Source organism: Staurois parvus, unplaced genomic scaffold (genome assembly GCF_062004578.1).
Source record: "Staurois parvus isolate SC_StPar_1 unplaced genomic scaffold, SC_StPar_1.0 ptg000390l, whole genome shotgun sequence".
Lineage (NCBI taxonomy): Eukaryota > Metazoa > Chordata > Amphibia > Anura > Ranidae > Staurois > Staurois parvus.
The window spans coordinates 5,768,795-5,796,260 of NW_028318186.1; the positions used below are offsets into that span (position 1 = coordinate 5,768,795).

At 40.0% G+C, this 27,466-nt stretch overlaps 1 protein-coding gene across 1 annotated transcript in view; it reads left to right on the forward strand.

Annotated features, from left to right (window-relative positions):
* Positions 1-12,877: 12,877 nt before the first annotated feature.
* The window catches only part of LOC149455645 (cytochrome P450 2C23-like), a 35,889-nt gene continuing 21,300 nt past the window's right edge, over positions 12,878-27,466 (forward strand). The window contains exons 1-4 of the mRNA XM_089686036.1: positions 12,878-12,957; positions 15,613-15,805; positions 18,725-18,887; positions 22,871-23,020. Coding sequence (XP_089542162.1) covers positions 15,632-15,805; positions 18,725-18,887; positions 22,871-23,020 — 487 coding nt within the window. The 5' untranslated portion in view covers positions 12,878-12,957; positions 15,613-15,631. The remainder of the gene's footprint in view (positions 12,958-15,612; positions 15,806-18,724; positions 18,888-22,870; positions 23,021-27,466) is intronic.

The window sequence follows — 27,466 nt, forward strand, 5'->3', positions numbered from 1 at the left end:
TGAGCTGCAGCTCCATATGTGATTGAACACATGGAGCAACAGGTGCCCCCATAGCAAGCTGCTTGCTGTGGGGGCACCAAACAGGAGGGTGGGCCAGGAGAGCCTGTGGGGGAACTGTGAAGAGGAGGATCCAAGCTGCTCTATGCAAAAGCACTGCACACAGCAGGTAACTATAGACACGTTTGTTATTTTTCTCTTAAAAAAAAATAAACGTTTAGAATCATGTTAAGGCCTCTCACACTATCGCGGGTGACTGTGGGATTAAAAGTCTAAGATGAACAAATCTTCATAAAATTAATTTATTTCTCCAATAACCCTTTGGCATCAATCACCTCCCAGCCCTTTAAGGGTTCTAAAAGCCAGGAGGTGGAGGCGGACCTCCAGGTCACGTGTCCACTGTGATTAGCTGTCACAGCATTCACATGATCAGAAAGCTTCTGATTGCAAGTCTAGACCGGGGGCTTACTGAGCACCGCTGGCTGCCATGCTGAAAGCATGCAGTGAGTGCGCTCTCAGCACGGTAAATTATAATCTGTCGGGGGTGCACTCCAATTAATGCCACATCCTTACTATATGAATAAAATAGGCTATTGAACCCCCAATGGGTCATATCACAACATTGTAAGAAGAAATTTGTTTGTAATTTTATTTAAGTGCAAAATTTGCATTAAAAACATACATATGACTTACAATACAACATGTCACAGAGGGAATATAAAATGCTGTCATAGATGGCATCATATAAATGATGAGTCTCAATGAGTCTCAATGATTCAACCGACGCATTTCAGAGATATGCAGCTCTTTCCTCAGGGATATCAAGAATTTCACATCTCTATAACATAAGTAATAAACATTATACAAATGTATAATGATATACAGTCTGCAGGGGCATATCATCAAAGCAATGGGCCCATGTACAAGAAGTGCAAAAGTGGGCTCTATGGATGGAGTAAATAAAATGCAGCACACATAGCGTACAGCAGCGAAATGTGGGCATGGTTTAAAGTTTGCTAAATATTGGGTGTGGCTCAAAGGGTTGTGTGTATAGTACAGGAATGTGTAATGGACATTGTAGTGTATATACTGCAGGCAGCAATGGCGGCAGAGGGTGGTGGCGATGGGAGGGGCGTGGCATCTATAGTTTTTTTAGTGAAATGCTCATATATAAACTAGATCCTATAGAGCCCAGTTTCCATGGTCCATATAGATAAATATGCTTGCTAATGACCCTAAATATGACAGGACAGTCCCTGTCAAGGTGGGCATGTTATCTCTCATTAACAGACATACTACATTTAAAGAATAAAGAGCTTCCTAAGCACTACTACCACTTAGGGTAAATGAAAGCCATATAATCTCTTATTTATAGGAGGGTTCTATACTTTATTCTGGTTTGTCAATGTAAGTTTTACTATTTAACATGATTTGTTGTTTTAATAAAATACTGTCCTGAGCATTAGATCATAATTACAGCCATGTAACAGGATAATACCAATTTTACCATTCTAGCTGCCATTTTCCAACTGTGTAAAATATACTGGTGGTAGCAGTGAGGAGGTGGGTGCTGGTGAGGTGCACCCTCTTTTTGTGTTGCCTAGGGCAGCACAAGAAAAAAATACACCACTGCATGGAGCAGTAGATCACTGGAGAAATAAGTAGCTTAAACATAAAGCACATACATAGACAGCTGGGCAATGCTTTTGTGAGTTGACTAAAGTCCCAATGTGTTTCTTATCAATAGTATAAGTCAGCCTTTTTCAGTCAGTTTGCCCAGAGACCCTGGGGTAGCTTGAGGTTTCTTCAGGGATGCTAAAAATTGGCCACAAATTGTATACAAGCCAGTTGGTGGATCAAGCTTGCTCTTTAGTTATGCAAAGCCACAGGTTTGCATTGTGCAACCTTCTAGCCAACAGAGTTCTAACACCTAATGATGTCATCAGTTGATAAGGAGGGTGTCGAGCGCATACACAGCATCCTAGTTTGCCCCTTCCCTGCTTCAGTGAATTTGCTTTGAACGAATATATTATCTCTAATATTTGGTGTCCTACATGTGTGGATGTTGCTGCATTATATAAAACTATTAGTTTGGTTTTTACATTTTAGAATGGGATGCCTCACGATTGTGTATAATTTCAAAGTGTGCCTTGACTGGAAAAAGGTTGAGAACCACTGGTATAAGTTATTGTGGTTCTAATATAGGGATAAAATAACAACTCTCCATATTTCAATTCAATCACATCAATACTAATCCTCGGTTAATGATTCTGAATACTCAGGTCAGCCACTCCAGAGCACGAAGTTGAAGCCTCAATAAAGCAAAGCTTGCAAACTAAGATAAGAGGATGGACTCTAAACTATAAATCAGATGTACAAACTAAAGTCTTCAATTACCATATGGAGGATAAGTGCAATGTTACTAAGTTAACCCCTAAGGGTTTCACAGCTTTCATGCAGGACTAGTTTTGTTTGATTATACAGTTAGTGCAGGGCTTACCACCCGATGTAAAGCTGATCCGCACACTCTTGACTGATCCATTATAGACTTATCCATTATAGACTTTTATGTTGTCATCTGGACCTGGAGTTGCTGATGCTCCCCTCAAGCTCACTTGTCATATTTCCCGCCTGCCTGTCACAATAATAGATCAGTTCATTGTGGCACAAGTCCCCAGAGGATATGTGGGGCAGGTGCCCAGAGTAGCAAACTCTGCCTGGGATCCCCACAGGTGTATGGGCTGTCCCCCCCTGATAGCGGCCATGCCTGACATAGTCATAGCTGCTGCCTGCATATCCCAAAAAGCAACATGCAGTGAGGACACAGGCAGCAGGGACATAGCAGGCAGTGATAGGCATGGCAGCAGTGCCTAGACATGTAAGGATCACACTGCACAGCCGTCACTGTTTGGAATTACAATTCACATCCATGGGTGCTTGTATGTCAGAGCACAGTGGGCCCCCCTCCTTGGGACCCGTGGGCAGGGAACATCCTGCACCCATGGATGATACGCCCCTGCAGTCATGTTAGTATCTGGTCAATGTGTGCATTCAATTACTTACAATTTGATAGCAATAGACATAAAGATGAAGCCTTAGACATATAAAAACATATATATGTCACCACCCAGCCCAGATGAGCACAGGGGGCATGAACAACCCAGACCACCAGGCACAGAGGGGAGAGAGCGTATAACGACCATTGGGGCCAAGGATTATCGGTCCTAGAGTAACATATAAAAAGACTTTATGATATTCATATTATATTATATTATCTTAAATTTGGATATGTATATAAACATATGGGGGATACCCAGGGCAGCTGTAATACAAATACTGGGTGCAATAACTAAAAGCAAGTCATAAACATGCACACAATCAACAGGTAGTTACACACAGTTACTTTTAATCAGCATTTAAACCATTACATATTCTATGCATGTGAAAGACCATCTACCAAATGAACACCTTCCCTGGCACATCGTAGCATTCACGCGTCACTCCAAGAAATAACAGAATCCAATTGCAATATTCTTGCACTGTCAAAACCTCCACTTTTATTATTTTTTTATCAGAGTTGGCTATGAGGAAGAGGAAAGTTCTCGAAACGCATCAGCCTATTGGATGTCTACACTCCCTACTGCGGACTGTTACTCAGCACGGTGTTGACTAAGCTGTTATTTTATGATGTGCCTTGACTTTATTGTCGTTTGTGAGTATAACACCTACTTTATTTCTTATTAAACATTTGTTATGGTAATGCACTAGGCCTGTGTGCCCTCTCTTTGTTCTTTCCTCATTCAGTATATTTGGATTTCCCCAGTCTATTGAGGGCAGCAAGGTGTGCATGTTCCAGGATATTCTTAATGTGGTTGTAGCCTGCATCAAGTTCATCCCCAAGCGCAGGAGCATTTGTGTTTGCTGGTTCTTTACACAGGAGAATATATCTTATAGTCATCACAATCTGCATAATAACACACACCAATAATAATGTGAGCATTACAGCATGAAATAGACACATAATTTGACAGCGTCACAGAGTAGAATTAATACATTACCAAAGCTATGTGGAAGTGGGAAGGAACAAATCTCATCAGAACCATATTGCCCAGGGGGTCACAGGCCAGATGTAAGCATGACCAATTGATGAGCCCATATAGCCTTGGCAAAAATCTCAGCGTCAGAGCGTCCTCTGGCAACTGGGGGGGGGCTTCCTACTGGTCTTGCCTGGACTCCCGGCTTTTAAAGCATTTTTCTGGAAGCTGTCCAATAGTTGGCGGGCGCCACACCCACCACAGGAGGAGATAGCAGAAGGGTCCTGCAAGGATAACAGAGTCATGTTCAACCACCATATTGATCCTATATCGTTATCTGAAAAGTCAAATATTTGCTTCTTATCTACTCTAGACTTCTCATCTACCCCAAACTTCTTCTCATCTACCCCACACTTCTTCTCAAGCAAGTAGATGTCTTTAAACAGGTTTTAATCTTCTAATGTGACATACTAGATGTCATAAACACATTCAATTTCCATAAATTTACACCTGCCAAATATGTCAGCAAGGTACAGACCGTCATGCTGTAATACATGTTATTAAGGTCTAAATGTATGGATTATATATAATATGTCAAGTAAAAAGAGTCAATGATAAAAAAAATTATTATACTCCTAACATTCCTCAACACTGTGTAGACCTCAAACAGCAGATGTTATCACCTATTTTACCTAAAATCATGAAAAAATGTAGCCAAGACTTGCAGTTCCAAGGAGTCATGAATGGCAGTAGATACATACTGCCTGGCTGTGTAGCTTAAGTATACTCAGAGCCTGCCAAATTACAAACACCTGGATCCCAGATTAACTATACGAAGTAATCATCCAACATCCCAATTATGGCCCCCTGAGCCAGAATGCACTGCGCCAGCCCTGCAGGATGACATCATGTGCTAAGGTCCTCCGACACACACTATCTGCCCAGAGCACGTAGCGAATGGGAATGAGACAATCAATAGTAGTTTTAACAGGGCCGCATTAATGTGGCCGCTCTGTATTAAGACCCACATGCCGAGCAGCCACATATATGCATGTGGCAGGTATCAAACGGTTAAACAGCAATACAATTGCTAGTTTCGGAAATTTGTGACTTTCTCCAGGAAATAGCTTTACAGTTGCTAGCATGAGAAAAAAAAACAATGTATGCAATATAACAAACTGAAATTTCTATTAAATTAAATAAAAGTCTAAGAGAAACAAATCTTTATGAAATTCATAAAATCATCCATGAAATAGATAAGCAATTGCTAGTTTCACAAGTTATAAAACAACAGGAAGGAACTAAATACACTGAGCGACTCTTCATAAACAAAAGAGCACATGCTTCAGCTAAACAAACTCCAGTTCCTCTATGACTAAGCCTATTAATGGATGAAACACATTAGGGACATAACTTGGGAGGAGGCAGAGCTGAATACGCTGTAAACTGGGTGGCACCCGGCATGCGTTTCCTTTTTTTTCTTTTTAAAGCTGAATTCCAATGTTATTACATACCCAACCAACCGTCCTTCCCAATGAGCTTCATTATTCCATATTATAAGCCCAAGATCTCATACTGAAGTTCCCCCAGGAGTGGGTCCATGACAGCCTGGGCCCAAAAGCTAAAAATGGTGATCATCATTCAACCCAGAAGACTGATAAATCCAGTGGCAGAAAGGCATTACTGTGAAGAACAGCTCATGAGTATTGCAGCAAAAGTTATTTTTATATTTCTATTTGTACTTTTTTTTTGCTTTTTGCTAGAGTTTGTCTTCAAAGTTCAACTTTACTTAGTTGGCCCACTCAGCCCACTAGAGGACCACACGATTATGGTGGATTTGGATTAGGAGGGCAGAACTTGAGTACGGAGAGGGGGACTTGTGCTTGTATAATGCAGGAAGAAGAGACAAAAATAGAGATGGGGTTTAATAGAAGGTCTTATCAGTGTTTTCCAGTTTTCCAAAAGTTCCTCTTTTTCGGGGGGGATGACTTATGCATTTTTAAAACATGAAGAACAATTAACAAAAATAAAATTCTAATAAACAGAAAAACAATTCCACATGAAATTGCTGAAATGACATAGCTATACAAGGTTTATAATAACAGGAAGGAACTAAACACATGCTGTTGGCTCGTAAACAAAAAAAGAACACATGCTTCACTTTTACTCTGCTCAAAGTACTCTCGTTATTTCATTAATCAGTAATGTTCTTTCATGTTCCACCTTTCCCCTAGACACTGATATTGGCTCACCTTTTCCCCAATGGAATTGTGCAAGGTTATTATTATTATTACACAGGATTTATATGGCCCCAACAAATTGCGCAGTGCTTTACAATATAAAGAGAGATAGTACAGTTACAATACAATAAAATACAAGAGGATTAGGAGGGCCGTGCTCATAAGAGCTTACAATCTAATAGAGTGGGGCAAGTGGTACAAAAGGTAATAACTGTGAGGGATGAACTGATGGAAGAAATAAAAAGTTCAGTTGTTAATTGGAGGTGGTATAGGGTTCCCTGAAGAGGTGAGTTGTCAGGGATCACCTAAATGTGGCCAGAGTAGGAAATAGCCAGATAGATTGAGGTAGAGAATTCTAGAGTATAGGAGAGGCTCTGGTGCATATGGGAGGAGGAGACAAGAAAGCTAGAGAGCAGGAGCTCTTGGGAGGAGTGGAGAGGACAGCTTGGGTGATATTTTGAGACAAGATTGGTGATGTGGCTTGGGGAAGGGTTGCAGATGGCTTTGTATGTTGTTGTTAGTATTTTGAATTTAATTCATTGGGCTCAGAATAGTGGTGGCAGACACTGAGCAGTTGGTAAAGTAAATGAGTCAAGCAGCAGCATTCATGATAGACTGAAGGGGGGATAGCCCATGGAAAGGTAGGCTTATGAGAAGGGAGTTGCACCAGTCAAGGCAAGAGATAACAGGGGAGAGAGTAGCTTGGTGGTTTCACTAGTTAAAAAGGGGAACATTTTAGAGATGTTTGGAGAAGTCTACAAGCTTTTGACAGTGACTGCATTTGGACAGGTCAGAGTCTAGGATTACACCTAGTACCCTGACATGAGGGGACGGACTGATATTTGTATTATTGATCTTGATGGAGAATTCAGGGAGGAGGGCATAGGTGGGGGAATATTACAAGCCTGGTTTTAGAAAGATTTATTTTGAGGAAGTTTGAGGAAGTAGCGTGACATCCATATTGATGTGTCAGTTAGTAAGCTACTAATGCAAGAGGAAACTGAAAGATTGAGGAGTAAGGTAAGGAGAATAAAGTTAGATTAGGGTGTCATTGGTGTAGAGATGGCATTGGAAGCCGTGGGAGGTTACCAAGGGAACAGGAAAGGAGGTGTAGATGGAGAAAGGAAGAGGTCCAAGAACAGAACCTTGGGAGGGACCTACTGAAAGAGGAAGTGGAGAGGAGGAGACAGAGTTATAAGCAACACTGAATAAGCACTGTGATAGGAGGAGAACCAGAAAAGAGCAGAATATTGAAGTCCAAGGTAAGCTTTTTTGTACATGGACTTTAGGAGAGGCTTCCTTCATGGATGACACCCACGCATGCCATTCCTCTGCAGTGTACACTGTATTGTGTCAGGGGTAATAATCACCCCAGTTTGGCTTTCTACATCTTTAGCTAACTGCAGTGAACTTGCATGGCGATTTTCTTCAACCCTTCTCATCAGAAGTTGCTCTTGTAGATGTGTTACCTTCCGTGGACGGGCTGGACTTCTCTGTGAGATGGTTGCAGTTCCATCTTTGTTAAATTTTTGTATCACTTTTGCTACAGTATTCTGAATGATAAGTAAAGCTTGGCTGATCTTCTTGTAGCCTTCACCTTTCTTGTGAAAATAAATAATTTTCTTTCTCAGGCCTTGTGACATTTCTCTTCCATATGGTGCCATTGCTGACAGCATGAAATGATAAGGGGTTTTCTTCGTTAATCCCCTCATGCCTAAGGGTAAAACAAATCTAAATGCCTAAGCACAATTCTGCAACGTTGACATGTGATAGTAAAACCGTACATATCATCACAACTACTTTGTACATCCAGGTGGATTATACCTTGATTTGTTCAGGACAAATTGGGCTTTCATTTGGTGGTAAATGGTAATGGATATCTCCTGATTTTGTTTTATTATCAAAGGAAAACTGGCCCAAAATAGTAAAAAAAAATCATTTTTTTTAAATTTATCTGTATGTTTCTTGTTATGACCATAACCTACCACCAAAAAACAACCCAAAATAAATTCTCCAGCTCTTGACGATCGCAGCGATACCATATATGTGTATGTCATTTGTTGTTTGTACCCGTAGTACAGCCCAGAAACAATAGTGTGCATTTTGTTTTTGTCTTTTTTTTTTTTTTACCTAAAACACACTGACATTAACACTAACTGACACTGATACCATTTTTTTTTAAATCCTGACCTTTGACCTTGACCTTTGACCCCGACCTTGACCTAAACACTAAGCCTGGCACTGAACTAGATCAAACCTTGACCGAGGTATTTTTCTTTATTTTTTATTTTATTTTTTTAAATATTTATTTATTTATCTTATTTTTTTTTTTTTTACAAACTTTTTTTTCTCTCTATGCCAGGAGTTAGAGAGATACAATGTATCTCTCTTCTCCATTCATAGAGAGAGAAAAAAAAACAAGGAGGGGGCCAGGCTGCACAGTGACTGATCACTGTGATAGCCAATCAGAGGCTATCACAGCGATCATGTGACCCCCGGGTCCCTATCGTTAGAATGAACCCGGTGCTGTCAGTGACACCGCGGTCTCAGTGCTGGGAGTGCGCCGAGCACAGGTACGCAAATATGCGGCCCCACGGAAAAAAGCCCAGTTCCGTGAGGCAGCATATTTGTGTGACGTCGGCGGGAAGGGGTTAAGTAACTCCCTTTGATAAGCAACTGTCTGCTGGACACCTGTTTAATGAATAATTAGACTCAACTGTAGCTGAATTCTTGTTACGTAGAATTTTGTTGTCTAAAATTTACCTTTGCTCCTAAAACTTTCATTGGGGTATATTCTTTTTTGCATCATTGTCTTGAATTAACATGTTAGGAAAAATAACAAATCTTGTTTGCAATTAATGGCCAGCATTTGTGGGAGTATTTTGTAATAAAGTGTCCCATAGAAAACGTTGATTCTGAAAGGAAAGTAAAGGTTTTATGACAAATTTGTTGGGGTGTACTCATTTATGCTGAACACTGTATATAGATATAAATACTAAAATGTAAAAGTTTGTCTCGGCTCTAAAACAAAAAATATTATTTATAATAAAATATTAATGACAGACCCAAACTACAGGTGAAACTCGAAAAATTAGAATATCGTGCAAAAGTTCATTTATTTCAGTAATGCAACCTAAAAGGTGAAACTAATATATGAGATAGACTCATTACATGCAAAGCAAGATAGTTCAAGCCATGATTTGTCATAATTGTGATGATTATGGCTTACAGCTCATGAAAACCCCAAATCCACATCTCAGAAACTTAGAATATTACATGCAATCAATAAAAAAAGGATTGTACATAGAACAGTATTGGACCTCTGAAAAGTATAAGCATGCATATGTACTCAGTACATAGTTTGGGCCCCTTTTGCAGCAATTACTGCCTCAATGTTGCGTGGCATGGAAGCTATCACTGCTGAAGTGTTATGGAAAACCAGGATGCTTCAATAGCGGCCTTCAGCTCTTCTGCATTGTTCGGTCTCATGTCTCTCATCTTTCTCTTGGCAATGCCCCATAGATTCTCTATGGGGTTCAGGTCAGGCGAGTTTGCTGGCCAATCAAGCACAGTAATCCCATGGTCATTGAACCAGGTTTTGGTGCTTTTGGCAGTGTGGGCAGGTGCCAAGTCCTGCTGAAAAATGAAGTCAACATCCCCATAAAGCTCGTCTGCGGAAGGAAGCATGAAGTGCTCCAAAATCTCCTGGTAGATGGCTGCGTTGACCCTGGACTTAATGAAGCACAGTGGACCAACACCAGCAGATGACATGGCTCCCCAAATCAACACAGACTGTGGAAACTTCACACTGGACTTCAAGCATCTTGCAGTGTGTGCCTCTTCATTCTTCCTCCATATTCTGGGTCCTTGGTTTCCAAATGAGATGCAAAAGTTGCTCTCATCAGAAAAGAGGACTTTGGACCATTGAGCAACAGACCAGGTCTGTTTTTCTTTAGCCCAGGTAAGACGCTTCTGACGTTGTTTGTTGTTCAGGAGCGGCTTGACAAGAGCAATTCTGAAGACCCTCTGCACACTGGTATATACCCTTTCAAGCAGATTATGTAATAAATAGGGATATTTGGTTCACACATATTGCAATACATGCTTAAGCTGGCCAACTGCGTCAAAGTAATCCCTCTATGGCCAGTCCTACTCTGCTCTGCTCTGCCTACGCAAATGCTACTGTGGACACAATGCTAGCATAGGGGAAAAGACACAATGGGGAGAGCTACAAGGTTCAGGTCTGGCTACTGACCCAACAATACAACAAACAAGAGATCCCTGTGCTAAAGATTGTTGACAAGAGGAATACCGCATTTGAAGCCCATGTCCAGGATCCATCTGTGTGTGGTGGCTCTTGATCCACTGACTCCAGCCTCAGTCCACTCCTTGTGAAAGTCCCCAACACTTTTGAATGACCTTTTCCTGACAATCCTCTCCAGGCTGCGGTCATCCCTGCTGCTTGTGCACCTTTTTCTTCCACACTTTTCCCTTCCACATAACTTTCTATTAATGTGCTTTGATACAGCACTTTGGGAACATCCAACTTCTTTTGCAATTACCTTTTGAGGCTTTCCCTCCTTATGGAGAGTGTCAATGATGGTTTTCTGCACAACTGTCAGGTCAGCAGCCTTTCCCATGATTGTGATTCCTACTGAACCAGACTGAGAGACCATTTAAAGGCTCAGGAACCCTTTGCAGGTGTTATGGCTTAATTAGCTGATTAGAGTGGGACTTTTTGAGCTGAGAATATTGCACCTTTTCACAATATTCTAATTTTCTGAGATTGTGGATTTGGGGTTTTCATGAGCTGTAAGCCATAATCATCACAATTATGACAAATCACGGCTTGAACTATCTTGCTTTGCATGTAATGATTCTATCTCATATATTAGTTTCATCTTTTAAGTTGCATTACTGAAATAAATGAACTTTTGCACGATATTCTAATTTTTCGAGTTTCACCTGTATTTCTGCTGCTTTCTGAAATGCTTACTATGTAATCATTTTTTTAAAATTACGCAGTAACAGAAAGACATTCTAGGACACGGTGTTATTAAAAAAGAACACACTTCACCCTTCCTCCCTCCCTCCCATTATTTTATTAGCTGCAATGATAGTTTCACCTTTCCTCTAGACAATGACACAGGCTTACCTTTTCTCTAATAGACTATGCCAAGCCTCCACCATCAAAACTCATTTCACCTATCCTCACCCTTTCTCTTGTATACAGTGATGGATTTCTGCTGAGCTGTCGTTTTTTCACACCACTTAACCAGTTAACTCCCCAGATAGATGATAGAGTAAATTAACATCAAACTAATTTTTGAAAGTATCAGTTTAGTTATGAATATGTTTGCCAGTTTGCTCAAAAAAAAAGGACACTAGTGCATTTAAACTTGCTTGGGATGATACTTTAATGGTCTTATTATACCAAATTAGATTGTTCCTATTTGGCTATTTTGAGTTGCCTTGTAAAGGTATTAAAGTATATCTATGGGATTACACATTTATACTGAATATTCAAAGGCCAGCTTATACCTTTTTCCATCTCACAGTCACGCTATTGCTAACATTACACTATGCATTTTTATTATATCCACCTCAGACATGCGTTACTGGCTCAGGAGCCTCTGACATCTGGCATCCCTCCCCTACTCCTATATTTAGCTTAATGCAGTCTATTACATATAAGAAAGCTTTTATCTCCAGATGTTATACAATGCTTCTAAATACCCACCTTGAGGACAACCCCTGTAGGGTGATGGAACACTGGGAAAGTAATGTAGGCCATATGGAGGAGGACCAGTGGGAAGTTGCATTACAGTCCGTGCAACTGTGCTCTTTAAATGTATTCCAGCAGTTTTCTCACCTCTATTTAATTTTAAGAGATCATTATACTCTTGCTAAATTATATAATATGGGCATACTATTGGATCCCAAAAGCAGTAGTACTGTAGATAACATGGGGATCTAATACATACGTATGCTCTGGCTAATATAGGACAATGGTAGTTAGTACTCTTAATAATGTCCTTCAAACTACAATACAGGTAGACCCTAAACCATGTGTATTGGGCATATCTGATGAAGTGGTCCAACAGTCCCGTCCAAGAGAGTCAGTTTCCAGAGCATTATTTCAAGCATGCAAACTGGTGCTCCAGCACTGGAAATCTGAAACCACCCTCGTCCCTAAGGAATGAATACGCAACATGAGTGTAACTTTACCTTATAAAAGCTTAATTTACCATTATTGTGGATGTCCTGCCGAATTTGAAAAGCTGTAGGATTACTGGTTGAATGTCCCTGGTCTTCCCCCAATTGACCTTGTGCCTTTCATAACCATTGTTTCTTTTATGAGTATCATATCATGATAAGAGTATCATATCATGAGTTTTTACATTGCTTATTTCTTTTACATGTTCCATAAATTTATCTCTGATTAAAAATAAAATTAATGGAACATTAACCAACATTCTGCTAGGTCATCACACTTTGGACATTGTCCAGCATGGTGTGTGTTTATTGCAACAGGGAAGGAAGGGAGGTGTATCATTAAACTTTTTTTGATTGAATTTCAACAGACTCTGATTATAAAAAGGTCCACATACTTGTGTATGAAGCAGAATAAAAGAGAGGAATATCTAAGAAGACACTGATCTGTTTCCAAAACATCAGAAGTGAAGGTTAGGATCTCTGGATTTGTTGCTTTTATTTATGCCTGTGTGTATTTTCTAGTCACCCTGTGCATAGACATGTGATACTGTCAAGTGCATATGTACTATGACTATCTTCACCTAGAATATAGCTGTCATCTGCAACTCAACTACAGAGAGTCCTGTGTTGCAGATGGATATTTGGGTAAAGCTTTGTTTGTCGTATTTTTTTCTTCCATCTTACTATGCTATGTAGTACTGTAAATTAGGGAGGAGGAGAGGATGGGAGAAAAAAATGGTCAGTCACTCACAGCCTGTAGTGCTGAAGACTTTACAGGAGATCTGTTTTACAGGGAAAATCCAAGCTGCAACTGGAGACAGACAACTTAGAATTGCAATAATTATTTAATGACAGTCTTTACAAGCAGCCTCAGGACCAAGAGCAACTCGCAGGGTCAAGCCTGAATCTTGGCCCTGTATCTATAGAATGTCAAGTAGTGTGTCACTGACCAAGGTCCAGTGTCTGAATTCTCTCTACTAAGGACCATTGGGTTTGGCCTGAATTGGGTTTGGCCTGAATTGAGTTTGGCCAGAATGTGGCCATGTTTCCATATTAGGTCATTGATGTGACCAGCATGCCCATCTCTTTCTGTATTGTTTGGTCTGAACCCAGGTTTGGACCATGCTCAAGCTCATTCTTAGCTGTGACCCTTTCTGCTGCTTATTGCTGTCTGTCAATAAATATTTGAGCATGCCCATCTCTTTCTGTATTGTTTGGTCTGCACCCAGGTTTGGACCATGCTCCAGTTCAATTTTAGCTATGACCCTTTCTGCTGCTTATTGCTATCTGTCAATAAATATTTAGTGACTGTCCATAAAAGCATTGCCTCAAGTATAGCGCCAAAAATGAGTATATGCTAACAATCACATTTCAAACAGATAAGCAATAACAGAACCTAAGAACTGACCTTTTATATACCTCTATACAGCAATAGACACTTTAACTAGAGGTCAGATGCTAAAGCTTAAGGAAGAGTGTGAAAGGGATGGAATCTCTATTACCTTTTTATTGTTTCATTTGTCTAAATTTGGATGATTTCTTCTCACATCCAGTCTATTAGCTGTCAGAAAGAAATGGTTGTGAGATAAATCCTTCTTATAGGGACACAGACACTAATACAATCACATTTCTAGCAGAGATCATATGGCTGTCTGTGTCTCCATTAGACAGATCACCAGATTCACCTCGTTTCTTGTCCAGGTAACTGATGTAAAACAGAATAGGTAATGATGGTAAATCTCCTCAATGTGGACATAATTTTTACGCTTAACTCTGGTTAGGATTTCAGTGACACCAGTGCAAACAATGGGGATGCAGATGTCAATATGACAAGTTGACACAGAGAACAATACAAAGTTTTCTTTTATTTTTAGCTGTGTTCCTATTGGACATTTTCTATACTTTCTGTGTCAGGGCCTGGGTCTGAACCTGGGATTTCTGCTGTGCCTGGCAATGTCTCTTCTTGCTAAGCCATCATGAATGCCGGAGAGTGCTCTGGACAATTCTTTGAATGATCTTGCCTTGAACCTTGTTTGTCTTGAACTCTTTGCTCCTCCCACTAACTTCCTGATTTAAGCCATGTCTCTACACTTCATTTTTGTCAGATTATTGTTCTCTCTCCAGCCAATAGCTTGCTTTTGTCTTTCATGCTGCCGTTCATAACTTTGCTACTGCTCATTATCAAACTTTGGCATGTTTACTGACTATGCTTCTGCTTGATACTTACCTGTTATATTCGCAACTGGACCTTAGCTTGCTCACCTCCTGGTGGGGCAATCCTGAAGACCACAACCTGGTACTAACATGCAGCTAAACCCATCTCCACCATCAGGAGCTCTGGTGAACATTGGTTAGTACTTAGGACTCCACACTTCAGGTCAGGGGTGTATTTACCATAAGGCAAACAAGGCACTTGCCTAGGGCGGCATTTTTCAGAGGGCAGCAACTCTCCTCAGATGAGGGATGAAAGAAGGGACAAGCACGCCATGGGAAACAGGTGGGATGCAAAAGAGGCTGCAAGCTGCTTGATGGTGTATGTAGAGCCTGACTGTCATTCCCGGGGATGTGTGGAGCTGTGAAGATGAGTGTCTTTCTCTCTATCACCCAGGGGGCTAGGGGTAGTAGTGAAAGGCTCTTCCAGGTGGGGGGCAGGGGTGTTGGTCGGTGTCAGACGGGGGAAGACTATTTTTTTTTTTGCCTAGGGCAGCACAAAACCTAAATATACCACTGCCTCAGGTGAGCCGCATCATTCACAAGAGTGACCTGCTTGAATCCCAATCCTGCTGTTTGGTGAGAATCTCTACTGCTGTAACTACTGGTCTCTGTGCCTGACCATTGACTGTGACATTCTGCTTTGACAACAACAAAAACCTCACAAAGGCAACACAACTTCCCTGCTTTATCGAAAGCAAAAATGTTGACGGAGTTAACCTTCATATCCAGGAAGAAAACCTCTTTAATTCGATGGCATTTATATTATGAAAAAACTCTTAAGTTTTTACCACTCTATCCTATACAAACAAAAAATGGTTAGAGTGAGTTTGAACAAACAAGCAGTTTTTGTTTATTGCAATGTGAAATTTTTACTGTTGACTATCTACTTGTTATTTCCCCATTCTCCCTAGACTTGAAGATACATTTACCATGGATACTGTGACAATTCTTGTGTCCATCTTAGTCGTCTTGTATTTGATCAAAATCTATAATGACAAAAAACAACAAAAACGCAAAAACTACCCTCCAGGGCCGAAGCCTCTACCATTTATTGGAAGCTTGCATATGATTGACATACAAAAACCTCACTATGCCTTTATGAAGGTAACAACAAACTTTTTCTGCTGTTCTTTGTAAGCATGGAACTTTTTTTGAAAAGACCAGTAAACATGAATTGTAAGTTTGGTAATGTAAAATTAGGTGATAATAATACTAAGGGAAAATATGGAGTGTGTTGGCAGCAAGTGACAATACAAGAGTTTGTTATCAAACTAGCTGGAATTTCCAGATTAGTAGTGTTGAACAGGAGGTACTATGGTCATTGTACAGTAAATGGTAATAGATCAGTAACCAAAGTTCCAGTATGAGGACATTGCAAAATTACCTAGTACACACCTCAAGTAGACATTGGGGTTGGTTTACTAAAACTGGTGAGTGCAAAATCTAGTGCAGCTCTGCACAAAATCCAATCAGCTTCCAGGTTTCATTGGCAATGCTTAATTGAACAAGCTTAAGTTAGAAGCTGATTGGATACCATGCAGAGCTGCACCAGATTTTGCACTGTCCAGTTTTAGTAAATCAACCCCATTATCTAGTGCACTGCAAACCACTGAACTCGCAGGAAGAGACTCTGCCATCCCACTGAAAACCGTTGTCTGGGAGTGAGAGAACCACTTTAAGTGGTCTTATGGGAAAAGGTCCTCCAATCTGAAGGCCCACGGGTCATAGCTTGGTACACAGAAACCCTGTTCCTTGGGTGTTGTACTGCCCATAATCAAACTATAGCCTTAAAAGGCCATCTGCTTTCTGAAAGTTGGACAGAGAGCACATATTGCCATATTGCACTGCACAATCCATGGACCTCCTGCATTTCACTCAGCATAATACACCTGACCTATCATTTAGGAGAATTTTGTCAATGGTCAAAACAGACCACCAATCAATCGTACTCACCATGTGAATCCAGTCATTGAGGACAATCAGAATACTTGCCCGCTGCTGATGCTCTATCATCCTTTGTTGCCAATTCAGTTCCCTTTACTATCTTCTACCTAATAAAGTAGAAGATGGGAGTAGGCATCAGCCACTGAGGAGCTGCACGGGGCATCTTGCATAAGAATGCATTGCACAAATATACATATTCATTTGACAATAAGAATAGACATGAATGTGTGAGAGCCATGCAATTACTTTAATATGGCTTAGTGGCCAATCATGTATACAAAGTCAATGGTGTAGAGTATAGAGAAGCCAATATACATAGACATGCATCCATTGTTGCATGGTCGCAACAATTGCCATTTGCACATCATTATGGCTAATTATGTAGACACTAGCCTTCACAAAACACAGAGAGGAGGTAAATATAGGTAAAACTGCCCTACTCAAACTCACCAATGACCTACTAACTGCCAAAACCAATGGCCACTATACAGTACTCCTACTTCTCGACAGCTTTTGACATGGTTGACCACCCCCTCCTCCTCAAAAAACGACACTCTCTTGGCCTCAGAGATTTCGCTCTCTCCTGGCTCTCCTCCTATCTATCACAGCACTCCTTCAGTGTTACCTATAATGCTGCCACCTCCTCTTCAGTTCCTCTCTCTGTTGGGGTCCCTCAAGGCTCTGTCCTTGGACCCCTTCTCTTCTCCATCTACACCTCCTCCCTTGGCCAACTGATAAACTCCCACAGCTTCAATTACCATCTCTACGCTGATGACACACAAATCTATCTCTCTACCCCTTACCTCACCCCTTCAGTCTCCACTTGTATCACTAGCCTACTAAGTGACATATCGGATTGGATGTCACTCCACTTCCTCAAACTCAATCTCACCAAAACTGAGCTCCTAGTATTCCCCCCAGCCCACGCCGCCGCCCCCCTGACTTCTCCATCAACATCGACAACACTATTATCAGTCCCACCCCTCAGGTCTGAGTACTAGGTGTCATCCTAGACTCCAATCTGTCCTTTCAGCCCCAGGTCCAATCGCTGACAAGCTCGTGTAGACTTCACCTTCGCAACATCTCCAAGATACAACCATTCCTAACCTCGGAAACCACTAAGCAACTCATTCACTTCCTTATTATATCACGTTGACTATTGTAACTCCCTCCTTATTGGCCTACCTCATCGCAGGCTATCCCCACTTCAGTCTATCACGAATTCTGCTGCCAGACTCATCCACCTTACTAACCGTTCTGTGTCTGCCACCCCTCTCTGCCAATCCCTCTACTGGCTTCCAATTGCCCAACGGATAAAATTCAAAGCACTAACACTGACGTACAAAGCCATTTATAACTCTGCCCCAAATTATATCACCGATCATGTCTCCAAATATCACCCTAACCGTACTCTCCACTCCTCACAAGACCTCCTACTCTCTAGCTCCCTTGTCTCCTCTTCCCATGCTCATCTCCAGGACTTCTCCAGGGCTTCCCCCATCCTCTGGAACTCCCTTCCCCAATCTATCAGACTATCGCCTACTCTGCTCACTTTTAGGCGCACTCTGAAAACCTATCCCTTCAGGGAAGCCTATCCCGCCCTCAGCTAATACTGGAATCCTCTACTCTCCCAACCACTCCATCCCCCACAGTTATTACCTTTTGTACCACTATACTCTCCCTACTAGATTGTAAGCTCCAAGGAGCAGGGCCCTTGAATCCCTCTTGTATTGAACTGTATTGTTACTGTACTGTCTCCCACCATATTGTAAAGCGCTGAGCAAACTGTTGGCGCTATATAAATCCTGTATAATAATAATGATAATAATAATAAATAAAAACTTAAAGCCTTCCACCCAAATACTGTGAAATGCAAATTCTTTTAATCTGACTAGTGGTCACATTAGGTCACAATTAGGGTAATCTAGGAGCTGTTGGTCATGAAGGCACAAATATGTACCCCAAAGAAGATCTGACTTTTGCCTCCACTGAAATCTTCCTATACCAACATGCATATGCCATATGTCATAGCTTACATGATGTTTCTCAATATATAATTTTGTTGCATTGTTTTTATAGCTGTCTGAGGAGTATGGTCCTGTGTTTAGCATCCAGCTGGCTGCAGAGAAGATGGTTGTCTTATGTGGTTATGACGTTGTTAAAGATGCACTTATCAACCATGCGGAGGAATTTTATGAAAGACCAGATAATGCATTGTCTGCTAGAACATCAAATGGAAACGGTAAAATAAATAAATAAAAAGCCCTAAATTTTTAGAATGGGAAGATGGACTGTTCACATTAAATACCATTCAGAACAGAAATATCCAGAATCAATCAATAAAAAAAAAAAAAAATAGAAAACCTCCATATACACAATCCTATACCCACAGTTGATTCAGAGGAAGGCAAAAACCCCTAAGAAAGCATGATCTAGTTTTTTCCAGGGGAAAATAATTTCTTCCTGATCCCCAAGGAGGCAATCACATATTCCTTGGATCAACTACCCCTGTACATTTAGTAATGTATCCAGATCTTTTTTTAACTCTTACTGTGAAGAAACCTTTCTGTTTGTGAAGGTTAAATCTCTTTTCCTTTTGATGTAAAGAGTTCCCCCTTGTCCTTTCTAATTCTCTTAAAATGAATAACTCAACACCAAGTTCACTATATGGACCACTTATGTATGATGCCTGGATATCATATCTCCCCCTAAATTGCAACTTTTCTAGAGAAAATAAATTCAGTTCATCTTTCCCCATAGCTGAGCTCCTCCATGCCTCCTTTCAGTTTGGTAGCTCTTCTCTGCACTTTTTTCCATTTTTCAATACCTTTTTTTCTGAACTGGTGTCCCAAACTGCATTTTCCAGGTGAGATCTTACTAAAGATTTGTACAGCGTCAAATTTAAGTCTCTCTCTCTTTTTTTTTTTTTAGCACTGATCACTGTATTGGTGTCACTGGGGATGTCAACAAGAAAACACCAAGTTTTTTTAGCAAAGACATTTAGCAGACTACATTTTGGCCTAAATTTATGACGAAATTTGATTTTTTCAATTTTTTTACTGGACATGTTTAATAGCAAAAAGTCAACAATATAGTTTTTTTCTCAAAATTGTCGACCTTTTTTTTTATAGCATGAAAAACGCACAGATGGTCAAATACCACCGAAAGAAAGCTCAATTCGTGGGAAAAAAAGGACGTAAATTTCATTTGGGTGCAGCGTTGCATGACCACACAATTGTCAGTTAAAGTAACACAGCACCTATCGCAAAAAAGGGCCTGGTCAGGAAGGGGGGGTAATTCCTCAGGAGGGCAAGTTGTTAACTTTGGACATGAACCACATGTTATTTTTAGCCTTTTAATTTTTTTTTTTATTTTTGCCCATGGGAATATATTTTGCAGTGTGTTTGCATACAGTCATTTCTGTTCTGTGTTGTTTAATGACAAAATCCCCTCCCAGTATCAATCTTGGAAAGTAGCCCTCAACCTCAGAGAATTTGCTCTCTTTAAAGTGTTTTTATCTTTCCAATATGTGCTTGTTGTTTTCAGCTAACATTAAATAAAATCATGTTAAGGTCGCTGATTCACAGATAATCTTTTACATGAACATAGGTAATAAGGTCTGCCATGTTTGAGATTAACAGTTCCAGTAGAGCTTTATTTCTAGTTGGGACTTATATAAACTATACGATAAAATTGTCTTGTAATAAGTTCAAAAATGTCTGGCCTGTTACTGTTCCAGCAGTGCTACTACTCCAGTCAATTTCAGAGTAGTTAAAATCCTCCATTATTATCACTGTCCCAGCTCTTACTTTCTGTCTGGGAAAGGAGCTGAGTCTCCACCTCCTCATTAACACTGGATGTCCTATAACAAACTCCAATCATTACACCCTTCATTATTGTCTAACCCTTGTCTGTCTTGTCTGCCCTATTATAATTGAATTCTCCCTCTGCCCTAAATCCTAGTTTAAATACTTCACTAGCTTACCCATAAACCTCTCTCCATGCACAACAGCCCCTCTTCCATTTAGGTGCATACCATCTTCAGCATATAGGTTGTACCCCAATGAAAGGTCAGCACAGTACTTTAGAAACCCAAATCCTTTCCTTGTACACCAGGTCTTTAGCCATGCATTCAGTTCCCTAAGCCCCCCCCCCCCCACACACACACATGTTTCCTGTATTGCACATGCCACAGGCAATATTCCAGAGAATATACCCTTGGAGGTCCTTTCCCTCAACTTGCAGCCTGGTTCTTGAAATTGATTCTTAAGGATCCTCCATCTTCCAAGTATTCTGTAACTAGTATCAACATGGACAACAAAAGCTGGGTTATGCTCAGTAATTTTTCAACCTGGTCCACCACATACCAAATCCGGCAGCAGATAGACAGAAAACCATTTGGCTGAGAGAATCTTGGCAAAAAATTATCCTTCTGATTATAGAATTCCCATCTACCACCAACTGTATAGGACTTCCTGCATTAAACCTGCCACCTCTACTAGATGGGCTGCTCTGCTGGCTGTTAGGGATAGCAGTGACATCAAAGCTGCCACCTCTGAGTTTGTCACACATCTTAACCCAACTTGGCATATTTGTTTGGGCACTCAAACACAGGACTGGCCTTTTCTGTGAGCCTGTATCTCTCCCTCTAACTACGTTAACCCTCTAACTACGTTGATCCTTCCTGATCATCCTGGCTTACCCTTCCACTCCCCACATCAACCCCATTAACCACCTGCTCAGTGAGCAGAAGACTCCTTTCAGGGTTGTCTGTTCCACTCAGTGTTACATTTTGCTCCTCCAGATCACTAATGTGAGCCTCAAAGAGGGCAACCTGCTCACACCTCTCACAGCAATATTCATCCTAGAGCTATTGCTCCATCATTGTATACATGTGCCACATTGTGCACTGAGCAAAATCTTCAACCTTGCTACCACTCATTATCCCAGTTACAATATTAATGTTTCTTACAGTAAATGTAAGATGTTACTTACAGGTTAGAAGACTCTTGTTTTCAACTCCTGTTTTTTAATTCTCCACTTGGTTAATTCCACAATTCCAATGAGAGTCAGCAATTCCAATGCGAACCAGCTCAAATGTGAGCTGAACAGACAGGTATATTACACTTGTGAATAATGAACAACTTGTCTAAATTAGCATACAACTTATGCTACATAAGTATTAAAGCTCAACTTAAGCCAAAACCTATTTCAATTTGGATAACATTGGGATGGGTTTCACCCTCTGTCAGGTTTCTATTGATTTATGCTCATAATTCTACTCAGAAAATATTCCTTAATAGGTCTCTGCAAAGTATCTCATGTGCTCCAGAATCCACTAAAACTGATTAGCTTTTCAAGGCCCATTAGATTTGGAATGAAATTTTATGAAGTTTTGAGACAAGCTAGGCTAGCACTTGCAAAGTAGTAGTAAATAAATGATAATAGTGATTCAGCAGGGCAAAACATGGAAACATTGGTTTGCTTTCCAACATGTTTATTGTGAAGATGTAAACATTGGAGTTGATTTAAATAGACTTTTCATTTTACAGTGGGGAGTTGCACTTTGCAAGGGAATTTCAACAGAATTTTTATAATCTATTAAGATATATAGCGTAATTTTAAACCCAAGAATGATCATTTAACATATTTTGGCTTACCAGTTGGGGTGGCTGAGTCAGTTTTCTATTTTCAAACTAAGTACATTTTCTGCGAGAACAGAAAAATTCCTGCTAGAAATCCAGGCCCCTTGTAACGTCCTGTGCAATGATCTTAAAACACTAACAATGCTAATATTCTTCCCAGTATTTGTTTGTATGAGACATTGAACTGAAAAAAAGAAAAGGGATGCAGCCACTAAATAAGGACTGCTAAGCTGCGATATATTTCATTTTTGTTCTGGGGTTTCGATATGCTTTAATACACTGGGGTTGATTTACTGAAACTGGAGAATGCAAAATCTGGTTCAGCTCTGCATAGAAATCAATCAGCTTCCATTGAAGCTTAATTGAACAAGCTGACATTAGAAGCTGATTGGCGAGCATGCACATCTGCAGCAAATGTTTGCACTCTCCAGTTCTAGTAAATCAACCCCATAAAGTGGAAGAGCTTTTATTACGGTATAAAAAGTTTAAATAAATAATAATTTGTGACTTATAAAGTATTTCAGAAAAGATAACTAAAAGTTTCTTGACCTAGATAAATTAAAATGTAAATTCTTTTCAGGTGTAATCTTTGCCCACGGAGAGAACTGGAAGGTAATGAGAAGGTTTACACTTTCAACATTAAGGGATTTTGGAATGGGAAAGAGATCTATAGAGAACAAAATCCAAGAGGAAGCAAAATGTTTAATGCAAGAATTCAAATCCTACAAAGGTGAATTTATACTAGGGTATGGGTTCCTTGTAATCCCAGTGAAGTCCCACTCCTAATCTGTCAGGCTTTACTGATGTATATTCCCCAGTGGGGAGATTTCCTTTCACTTCCTGTTGTGCTACTGTAATAGAAAATATAAGGAAAGGTTTCCAACATGTAGAAAGCAAAAAAAATAGATATTAATTGAATGTTTTGTTTTTGGCAATTATTGTTCACAGGATACAAACTTTTTTTTTTGGCTAGAAACTTACTTAATACCCCCAGATATTTTATATATATATATATATTGTTGTGGTGGTTTATGTAAGGATATATATTATTTATAAAGGGCGTGTCCCTTTCCCTTAGATGAAATATTACAGTGCCTCCAGCCGTTAAAATACGGCAAATATTTAGTAAACCAATAATTTGGACACCTTGATAATTTGATCACCACTTATTATTATACCTTGAATTCTTTTAGCCAATATGATTTCGTACCATACACACAAAATTTGCCTTATAATAGATAAATATAAAAATTTATTTATGTACAAAAATTATATATATATTAACACAAAACACAAAAGACTGGTGATAAATGAATATTGGTACACACAATCAAAAATATATCCTACCAATGTAAGACACACTAATAATGTCTCTAACTAATTACATCAATCACAAATTTAAATGATACGATATTTATTAAATTTATTAATAATTAATAATTTCGAATATCTCAAAGGTTATATTCTTACATGCCGTGGCCATAGGCTTGCAAGAAGTAAGCCCTTGATATATGATACTCTGGTTATTAATATTCAATAAATTATGAAATATGGAAAAATTTATAATATGGCAATAAACAATTTTTAACAGTAACACAGTATCTGACTACATATATCTAACTATCCAATATTGTTGTAATACACTAAGGTAATTTTATGATTCTACACAACAGAGAAAGTAATTAATACAAATCAAATAAACATCTCACCACACCCGGACGTCAGACTAGGCAACTCTCCCGTGGATTTAGCTGGCAGTGGAACGCCTTTAGACTGATATATAGGCAAGTGAGAGATTCAATAGGGGAGAATGTAGGAAGTTATAAGTTTAGAGGTTTAAAGTTTTAGGAAGTTTGAAAAGATGGAAGAGTAGTTATTTCAGCAGAGATCTTCTTCAGATGTCAGGTCTTTCCATGAGGTCTTATGAGGGTTCTTCTTTTTCATGAGGTTTTTTTTATGTTACAGCACATGGGTTTTTTATATCCACTAGTCCATTGTTCTAAGATACCTTCCCACCAGGCTTCCTGATTGGCTAGTTGAGAAATGTGTGTACATAAGCTATTTCTCACCTGCCCGCCAGGTGGCGGTCATGTATCACAGAACAATGTGAGTATTTGAGATGACTCATACCTTGGGTGGAATCTTCAGGTAATTTCAGGAATAAAATATACGGCTCTATCCAGATATAGCAGTGATCATACCTATGATATTCTAAATAGGGACCATGGAATATAGGTGTATATTCGGTTATTCCTCCTTGAAGTATCATCCTGTTTGTTTCTTGATAAGACATGTAACTAATGCTAGTTTATAATACATCTTACTTCCCATCATCTCAATACTCAAGTTAGTGATATATAGTTCCCATTGCTGAGTATTTAGTGGTGTTTAAAGTCTATGACATCTTATTCATAATCTGTTTTTGTAGTACATTTTTGTAATGATATACAGTGAACTTTTAAACTTAAATGTCCTGAATTTCACCCCTTGGTTTCAGCATCAACATTTCCTCTGTTGTAGGGAAAAAAATCTCTGTTTGCCTAGCCCTTGTATCGGACTCATAGTAAACAATTGTTAATGCTTTCACCCTTGGTGAACAATAGTAGATAGTAATAGTTTCAGAGGTTTGTTGGTTCATCACACTCTACAGGTTTTGGTTAAGCTTCCAAACAGTTGAGTTCCCGTCTCATTATTGTTGAAATGTTTACAAGTCAGAGTCCTATGTGTTTGACTTTCTGTAGATGCATTCTTCTCACTTCCATATACAAATAGTCCTTGTTGACAGTTCAAACATCCCATTGTCTTGGAAAAGTCTTAATTCCCTGTTCTCTTCATTTCTTTAACTAGAATTCTTGAAGGTTTAACCAAGACAAAATTAACTCTTAACATCCGGTTCTGCTGAACTGTTGGCTATATAACATTATGTCTTGATAAAAGTCATATTTTTGACATGATTCCAAAAGCCCACAACAAAATCCCCCTTTGTTTTTTGGGGTATAGGCACGCGTAGAGGGGTGTCTGTATCGAAAAAACATGAGTGAGGCTTTTGGCTAGAGTGATTGTTCGTCTTCTCCGGTGAAGGGAATGAAATAATAAAAAAAAAAATTTCCGATAATAAAATGGCAGCGGTAATGCTGGTTGTTCCTCAACTTGACTCGGCGTCTTTAGATGGACACTTCCGATGACGATCCTGGTCTTGTGATGAGGCCGGCCTGGCCTGACACATCCACCTTGGGGTCCATGGGTCCTCCGCACGACAGGTCTCTTAGACGGTCTCCTAGGCGGGTCTTTTCCTCTGGACTGGCCCTTGGTGGCCTGGGACATCAGGTTATCGTCTCCGGATCGATCTCTGGCATCTGGTCTTTCCCACAGGACATTATAGCTTCCTTCTAGGGTCCGGTCATTGACACCTCCGATCGCCGGTCTGGTCATAGTCTGGGCCTTCCTTTCTAAATTATTAAAATGAACAGTTTGAGTAATGGATATACATAAAATTATATTACCGGATCCTGTAAGGCAAAATATGAATTATATGTTTAAAGGAAATTTAATAATGATCTCAATATCTCCAGATAGGAATTGGTGGGTTCAGTCTTCCAACAACTGCAATTGAGACTTCGGATGGCAAGCACGTAATTGATTGATGTGCACCCATCTATCACTGATTTCACCATACCGGGTAACCTGCAATTTATATGCGACCGGAGAGATTTTATCAATGATAGAGAACGGACCTTTCCAAGATGGAAGGAATTTCCGTTCCTTGATCTGGTCTCTTGCAAAGTTGTATAGATAGACCTTGTCACCAATCTCATATTCCTTCTTGGAGGTTTTGAGATCATAGTATGTCTTAGCACTAGTTGCAGCTCTTTCCAAATTTCGCTGGGCAAAGGCAAAAGCATATTGCAGATGTTTACGTAAATCCTCTATGTACTGGTGTGTGGTGGTAGCATTGATCAAATTTTGATCTGTAGTGCGATACAATAAGTGCTGGGGCAGTACCATCCGTCTACCTGTCATCAGTTCAAAAGATGACATTTTTGTAACTGTATTCGGAGTAGCCCTCAACGCCATCAGGACCAGTGGCAGTTTGACATCCCAATCTTTACCTGTTTCCTTAACAAATTTCTTAAGGACATTAACGATGGTCTGATTGTATCGTTCTACACCACCACTAGAGGCTGGCCGATAGGCGATATGCAATTTCCTTTTAACCCCCAAAATTTTCCACAATTTGGCCATCACTTCGCTAGTGAAGTGCGATCCTCTATCAGACTCTATCCTCTGAGGTAAACCAAAACGAGAAAATACATGATTTATTAGCAATGCAGCACATGTCTCGGAGCTATTATTTGGTGCTGGTATACATTCGACATACTTGGTGAATAAACATGTAACTGTTAACATATACCGATTTCCTCGTGAAGATTTTGTTACTGGCCCAATAAAATCCATCTGAAGGTCTGACCAAGGCATACATATCCCCCTCTTCTGGAGAGGTGCTCTGTGAGTTGGCTTGGTAGGTTGAAATTGGGGACATATTAGGCAACCTTGGCAGTATTCCTTCACATCACGTAACATATGAGGCCAGTAGGCATAATCCCGCAGGATCTCATACGTGATCTTCTCTCCACGATGACCGGAAGTGGGAGCATCATGGGCATGCTGTAGCATCAAACCTCTAAATTTAAGTGGGACGACCCATTGTTGTACGCCACCCTTTGAGGTTCGTATCAACAATCCCTGGTATAAAGAGAATTGGGATTTGGATTTCATTAAGATACGTAAATCCTCCTTCCCACTATATACTTCCTTATTTATGGGATTTTGGTTGGGATCTTCTATATGACTATAAAACAAGCCAATTATTGGGTCTTCTTTTTGGGCAGTAATTAAATCCTCACTAGGAGAATCGTGACTCCACTGTATTGCATTCGGATCACCAGCTGTTCTGGCCTGTTGCCTGGTGACAGCTTCAACCTGTACGGTACCTAAAAATTGATCAATGTCTAACAGTTCACCGGTGATTGCCCCTTCCTTGGCTAGAGAATCGGCCAGATCGTTCCCTTCTTTCTCGGCACCTAGAACCTTGGAGTGGCCTTTGGTCTTCTTGAAGTGCAGGGTGAGATCATTGGACCTTACCAGTTCATCGATGTGACAAAAGAGCTTACCATGT